The 7,500-nt window shown below is 33.2% G+C and overlaps 1 protein-coding gene across 14 annotated transcripts in view; it reads right to left on the bottom strand.

The window, feature by feature from the left end:
• LOC122248686 (uncharacterized) overlaps positions 1-7,500 on the bottom strand; it is a 65,410-nt gene that overhangs the window by 24,240 nt on the left and 33,670 nt on the right. For 4 of the 14 annotated variants that reach the window (XM_086532316.1, XM_086532313.1, XM_086532314.1 and 1 more), the window contains 4 exons: positions 5,572-5,625; positions 4,041-4,739; positions 1,610-1,630; positions 197-534 (listed from right to left, as the gene is read on the bottom strand). In XM_086532316.1, the coding sequence (XP_086388442.1) occupies positions 197-534; positions 1,610-1,630; positions 4,041-4,739; positions 5,572-5,625 (1,112 nt within the window). Of the gene's footprint in view, positions 1-196; positions 535-1,141; positions 1,300-1,609; positions 1,631-4,040; positions 4,740-5,571; positions 5,626-7,500 lie in introns of all 14 variants that reach the window. The other 10 variants (XM_043008842.2, XM_043008845.2, XM_086532317.1 and 7 more) reach the window with 6 other exon arrangements.

The raw sequence follows: 7,500 nt of genomic DNA, 5'->3' as shown, positions 1-7,500 counted from the left end.
GCATATGTGTGTGTGCTTGTACAAGTGTGGATATGTATTAATTTATAGTACATGAATATACATATAATAGATGTGTAGACATGTAGCAGCATAAGTGCATTTGTACAAATATATTTTTTAAAATAAGCTAAAAATAGAGGGCTTCCTTGTACTAATCTGAGTACTTGCAGAATCTATCCCTGATTGGGTTACTTACACCAAAACTTGTGTCAGAGGAGACTTTTCTACATGCCTGGATTTGGTATTGGTCACTCCTGCTATCAAAATTTGAAGTTCTGTTGGAATACAAAGTCATCTCTGGTTCGGTTTCTCTTTGAAATTTAGGGGAAGAGCTAGGAACATGCATTGGCACTGTGTCATTGGCACTGACTCTGTCTCTCTTCTGTTGTGTTTCATGTTTGCACTCATTATTCCTCTTCTCCCTTTCCATCATCATCATCCTTGACAGTTCCTCTTTCTTCTGCTGTTGCCGCGTCTCGAGTTCACTGGAGAACTGGTCGAGTTCTGCCAATATGCCTGAGATAGCCGTGGAGACTGGTGGTGGTGGTGGTGGGTGTTGGAGGAGGTTGTGGTTGTGGTGGTGATTGAAGGGGAGTGAAGGAAAGGATAATTTTGGTTAGCTACTACTCACAATAAAAGATTTGTACATGAAGATGTCGATGAGAGGATTCAATCACAGTGAAAGTCAGACTGTGATTTACCATAGCTTGTTAGATAAGTCATACTTCCATGTTCTTGTTAAAGGCTACTCTATCTTTTCAAGCTGACTAAATAAACTTTGAAGTATTAGTTTAGGTTAGTAAAAAACATTACTACATTAAAAAAAAAGTTAGTTTCTGAGAGTAAATCACATAGGCATGATTTCTCTATGATCAACCTCTCATCACAAGTACCCAACCATTCACTGGGACAACCTGACTTTCTGAATAATGCATTATGATTTTACACAATAATCTTAAAGATTCACGCTGGCTGTAATGCTATAAAAAAATCTCCCCTTCTTCCTCTCTTTATGAGGATACTACAAGAAAAAATGACACGACTTCCCCCAACCCAAAAAATTGAAACAAAATAACAGCACGGTTTTCCCAGTGACGGTCTGCAGCACGGTCCTTATTTTCCTTAAATTCTAGGGCCTGACCTTGAGGATCTTTGCCTGGGCTTGTGCCTGGGAGAGAACCTCGGTGATCTTAGCAGTCATCAACTTGTCAGTCACTGAGCCCATCTGACACATAAGACGCTCCATTGCCTTCTCCGTCTCCTCCAGCCGTCGACGAAGGTGGTCCAATTGTTCATCCTCTGTGGACCCTCGTGATAATTATTATGTGCATTACTTAGAGACATCCCATAAAGAAGAATTTAGACTCACTGTTAGGGAGGGGCAAGCATTTTCTTTGTTTGTCTGTTTGTTTTTGTCTTAATGTCATCTCTTCCAGCTGGGCTCCATGTACATGACAAGCTTATAAATAATCATATATTTAATAATAATAATATTAATCTACAAACTGGACAAATTAATTAAATTTAATCTTCTGTCTCTCTGGATCAATGTAAAATATGGCATTACGTTACAATCTTTTCCCTATTGTTTATATTTGTTTATACTTACTCTTGTCACATTCTGATTTTCCTGCAGCATGAAATATATTTTTACCTTGAAGTTATCAAGTCAAATAACAAGTATGCTATAACTTAGGACTGAAGGATCAGTTGCATATAAAGTACATAATCTAAATATGGTATAGGAAATCTTTTAATTCCTATGGGACTTGTCACTCATTCTCAAAAGAAATGATCTTAAAAGCTCAAAGCAGTCCTTACATTATATATGACATGATTATATATATCAAAAGAAATAGCAAAAATGTTTTCACATGCCAGAAATACCAAATTCAATAGACATTTCTATTTCAACAAACCATATATATTATAATCATAATAGAACAGACAATGCTGAGGTAATAAACATATTAGAAATATATCCTAAATAAAAATACACAGAAGATAAATAAATCTTACTTAAATAAAACATCTATCATCCTTATCTTTGGTATTTGATTCAAGCTATTGCAGAACCTCAAAGTGTACAGTTATATCCAAGGTCCACTATTTACTTTGGAAGATATCTTTCCCAAATAAAGCAAAGTACATTTATCTCTCCGAATCTATTGCATACAGGTAGGATACGTACACCTGTGTACTGAAGCACACCCGAAAAATAATATGCATACATAATATCAAAATATACTTTCATCTCCAAAAATCCTCTTGGGCAAAAATGAGATATACTGATATACACATATTACATTCTAGAAAATTGTATAAGGTCATTGATGAAATGAGATGAAGAATGACAATGAGGTTAAGAGGGACAAGTAGAGAATTTATTCTAAGATTCCTGAGAGCACACCTTTGACAAGCCTCTGGTCAACAATTTGAAAATACCAGTACTATCTGATGTTATATTTTACTTCAATCCATAAACGTAAATTGATCTGTGTGTGTGTGTGTGTGTGTGTGTGTGTGTGTGTGTGTGTGTGTGTGTGTGTGTGTGTGTGTGTGTGTGTGTGTGTGTGTGTGTGTGTGTGTGTGTGTGTGTGTGTGTGTGTGTGTGTGTGTGTGTGTGTGTGTGTGTGTGTGTGTGTGTGTGTGTGTTGTGTGTGTGTGTGGTGTGTGTGTGTGTGTGTGTGTGTGTGTGTGTGTGTGTGTGTGTGTGTGTGTGTGTGTGTGTGTGTGTGTGTGTGTGTGTGTGTGTGTGTGTGTGTGTGTGTGTGTGTGTGTGTGTGTGTGTGTGTGTGTGTGTGTGTGTGTGTGTATGTGTATGTGTATGTGTATGTGTGTGCAAATCATCATGAAATGTTTCCATGGTCACCACTGCGTCTACCTAGTATCATGATATGCTAGATCATGTTTTCCCACACAACACAATGCTTCCTTATCTTTGTTCTTATAGTTAAATTCTATTCAGCCAGCTGTCTAACATACCCACATTGTTAATTATGTCTATTAAATGAAACATTGGGGAAGCACCTTGGAAGTGGATAGCAGTAAATATATTGTTCTTGTTACCATGAGCTACATTGGAATGCATGGCACTAAATTAATTATACTTTGTTATTCTTTTAAAACATAAACATGTCTTTTCATTTACAAAAATATGATAAATCGTGCCTGGCAGAGGTTTCTTTCTAGGGGAATGGAGAGAGAGAGAGAGAGAGAAAGAGAAAGAGAAAGAGAAAGAGAAAGAGAAAGAGAAAGAGAAAGAGAAAGAGAAAGAGAAAGAGAAAGAGAAAGAGAAAGAGAAAGAGAAAGAGAAAGAGAAAGAGAAAGAAAGACAAAGACATAGAAAGAAAGAAAAAGACAAAGAAAAAGACAAAGAAAAATAGAAAGACAAAGAAAGACAAAGACAAAGAAAAAGAAAGACAAAGACAAAGACAAAGACAAAGACAAAGACAAAGACAAAGACAAAGACAAAGACAAAGACAAAGACAAAGACAAAGACAAAGACAAAGACAAAGACAAAGACAAAGACAAAGACAAAGACAAAGACAAAGACAAAGAGAAAAGGAGAGAGAAGGAGAGAAAGAAAAGGAGAGAGAGAGAGAAGGGGGGAGAGAGAGAAGGGGAGAGAAAGAAGGAGAAAGAGAAAAGGAGAGAAAGAGAAAGAGTTTAGGCATTTATACTTTGACAATATATTAATGTATATTTGTGTGAATCTCTTTATAAAAAATATAATTCTCCCATCCCATTTATCCCCTCAAAATACTAATATCCTTGATTAATGATACTATGATTATTATAATCACAAGAATATACCCTAAATCTTACCCATAGATATAAACTGATTACAACAAAAAACTATTAGAGTATACTGAAGCACAGCTACTTATCTAATATTTTCTGCAAGGATTTAGATCAATACAGGGTATCATATGCTACCAGAGTCTTAAAGATATTGTAAATACCGTAACACAAAAATTACATTAATTTAGCATTATAAAATTCTATTACTCTACGCAGTTGTTTCCAATATGGAATACCTTGATTACTGGCATAATCATGTTCGTCCTGGTATGTATCCGTTCTCTCTTCTTGGGATCCATCTTCATATTCTTGTGGTTGGCTGGAATCGCAGTTCGTTGCATATTGATCGATATGACATTCTTCATCAGTTTTACCTGTAACTTCTGGAGGGGAATCTTCCTCATCTTCTGAATTTTCTGTGTGTTCATTATCAAAATGTTCTCCTGTTTCTTCATCATATATTTGCTGTTTGATCTTGATGTGTTCTTGAGCCATTAGAAAGAGTTCCTTGAAGTTCTCATAGTCGCTTCCTTCATCGCAATTTGTCAATTTCTCTTCGATGAGTTTCAGGAAATCATTACTGCAACTGAAACTCTCATCTGCTAAATAGTCGTCTTCGAGTTCGAAGTTTTCGGGTAGAGGATTTTCCTTGCTATGAGTCATGCTTCTTAAAGATTCACTAAATTCTCTGGATGAATTTTGTGCCCCTAATGACCTATAATCATCATCACCATATAAATTTTGATGCCCGTGTTTTGGGAAAGTTTGACGTTTCCGTAAATGACTGTCCTTTTTGTTTGCACAAATCCCATCTTGCAGTCTACTTCTTATGGTTTCATGGATACACTCATTTATTGTAGTTCCCCCTATGGTATCTTCATATTCTGAATCTTCGTCTACAATATCCAGAAAGCCCTCGGGCAAGTACCATTCGCCTGAGATGATACATTTATAAAAAAAAGGAAATACAATTATATGATACAGTTATAACAAGGATTCATCAGGGGAGGGAGTAATGAGGTGACTTAATCAGCAAATTACATATCACAAAAAGACCAACGGTATTTCTCCTCATAAAAATCACATAAGATTATTCTGTGCCTTGATACTGTACAAACTTCTTAAACTTCCTCATGAAGTGATCTTTTCAAATTTACAAAACTTCATTGAGCAAACTGATATAGAATTATCAAAAACTTAAAAAAGGGTGAATCCAAATCAGAGTTATCACTAACTTTCAAATGACAATCTACATTCCCGCATATCATAATATCTAGATAATAAAAGACTTGATCATATGAACGGAGTCTCTGACCTGTTGCCACGGCTAGCCAATTTTCATTTTGTGTTTCCTTTTACATAAATTACTCTAAATGATCTAAGACAATGCACAGTACAATAAAACTTGATACTGAACACAAGAAAGAACTTATACTGTATTAAAAAATCTAAATAATGTATGTGGTGTATACTTCAGGCATATATTTACACTTGTGGCAGTGCACAAGTTAATTAATATCATTGGAAAAACAACATAAGATCCTTTAAGCAAAATGAAAGAAAATTTTCTATAAACATGAAAAGATTGAATCCACATTCAAAATACTCAATAAAATTGAATGGACTAATCCACATTTTTGGATAAAACTACAATCACATTAATCTTATTGTATGAAAATATTTCTTATATTAATCTTACTGTATAAAAACTACAAAACACATTAACCTTATTGTATAAACATCAATTCTCACTTTGTGTAAACCTACCCAATTTTTTTCCTTGTGTGTCCAAACCGCCTTCGCTAGGCAATCGTCTTTGTCCTTCAGAAGCAAGTTTATAAAACAAGGAAATGAAAACGTTAACAAAAATCAATCTTGTACAAAAAATTATATACAATACTCATAAGGTTGGTACAAAAAAAAAGTACATTAAGATTTTTTTTCTCCTCTTGCTGGTTATTAGTAACTAATAATACCTATATGAAGCTAGATATTCATCTTTTTAGTAGGAAAAATATATACATACATAGAATATTTATCAGATTACAATCTCTTCACCAAATTCTTCATTCATACTAATAAACAAGCAGCTACACGTAAGATGTATTTATGTGTAAAAATTAGTTTAGGTCACATTTATTTCATTTTAATGATCATTCTTTAGGTAAAATGGTCAAATAAAAACGGTCTTATTTAAAAATGGGTCTTTGCTTTAAACAAATCCACTTAAGATCAATTATATGTCTGTCCTATGAGTGAAAGAAGTATAATAATGGGTCATGTCAGTTTCTCTTTCATATTTTTTCTAATCACTGCATAAACTCAGCAAAAGTAACAAAATATGAGGGAAAAAAAAAGGAAACAAAAATCTAATAATCTAATTACTGTGGTATGAATGTATTGGGTTCTTCTCCACAACTTTGAGTAACTGTTTAAGTGTGTCTAAAAGTTTAAGCAAAGTCCTATCCTAAATTTCTCCTGACCTTTTCCTTTAACGATTACTTTGATATTTTGGGGTAATGTGATGATATACCTTGCTTTGCATCTGCAATATCCATTCCCCCTTCATCATATATTTGCAACCTAAAGTGATATTTTCTTTGGTTTCATAAAGTTCTTTAAAGTGGAAGTGAGGACTAAATAAAAATATAAATCCTATTGAAAAACACCTGTCATCTAAACTATTTGGTAGTATGATACACCTGCATGATATGGAACTGTATCTAATAATTAACATCAATTCTTTGTTTAGTGACATAATATATACAAAGTCCTTTTTATAACTCCTCAGATAACTTTTTATGAATCTTGATATCAGATATGATAACCAATATTTTACATCTTATATAAAAGATACTTAAATTTTTTGTAAGTTATCTATAAAATCTATCTGATAAGGATGTAATTATTAATGGAATATCACCTACTTCGTCATGAGATGTAATATAATATACGAAAGGATGTTTCAATCTAATGAATATGATATGCCTATTTTGCCGGTAAGACGTACATGTTTGCTGTTTCTGTCATATGCTTTGTGACATGTCTTCCTAAAATATGGTATATCACAATGTATTCAGTATCTAGTATAACAAGAAGATGACATTATGCTGTGATGATATGATATAAAAATTATATTGTAATTGCTAATGGCTATATATAATGCTAATAGTGATATATATTCAAAGCTGAATAACAAATGATGGTTCCTATTATAAAATGGGATTTGAAACATTTTGCTTGTTGCTTGCGATCTCCTAAGCATTTTTAAGGAACTTCATGTACAGAATGTATAAGAGCTATCTTCGAATCATTTAGATTTCTCACATATCATTATAATATAATATTTTATATATAACATTGCTAAAATGACATTTTCTTTGTATAATCTATAAAAGAAAGTTCATATAATGTATATTTACATATTAACATATCCTCTACTTTGATATATGTTAGACCATTAAAAAAAAAAAAACAGTATATCTACTTTTTCTTTTCTCTGGTAATACATAATACTACACCTTCTAAGAATGTAATCATATGAATCAAAATGAATGAAAGTGTGATAGCATAGTGACCGTTCATTATGTAAAGAAAGAATGGAAAAACAACCATTCCTTACGCCAAGAGACACAACATAACCATCTTTCACTTTATCATTTTTATAAGCAGTTTACACACCTGTTTTTATTTATC

This window comes from Penaeus japonicus, unplaced genomic scaffold (genome assembly GCF_977035675.1).
Source record: "Penaeus japonicus unplaced genomic scaffold, GWHDUDI00000001_assembly GWHDUDI00000037, whole genome shotgun sequence".
NCBI lineage: Eukaryota > Metazoa > Arthropoda > Malacostraca > Decapoda > Penaeidae > Penaeus > Penaeus japonicus.
The sequence above is the reverse complement of the archived record's forward strand: the minus strand, read 5'-3'. Positions and strand labels throughout refer to the sequence as shown.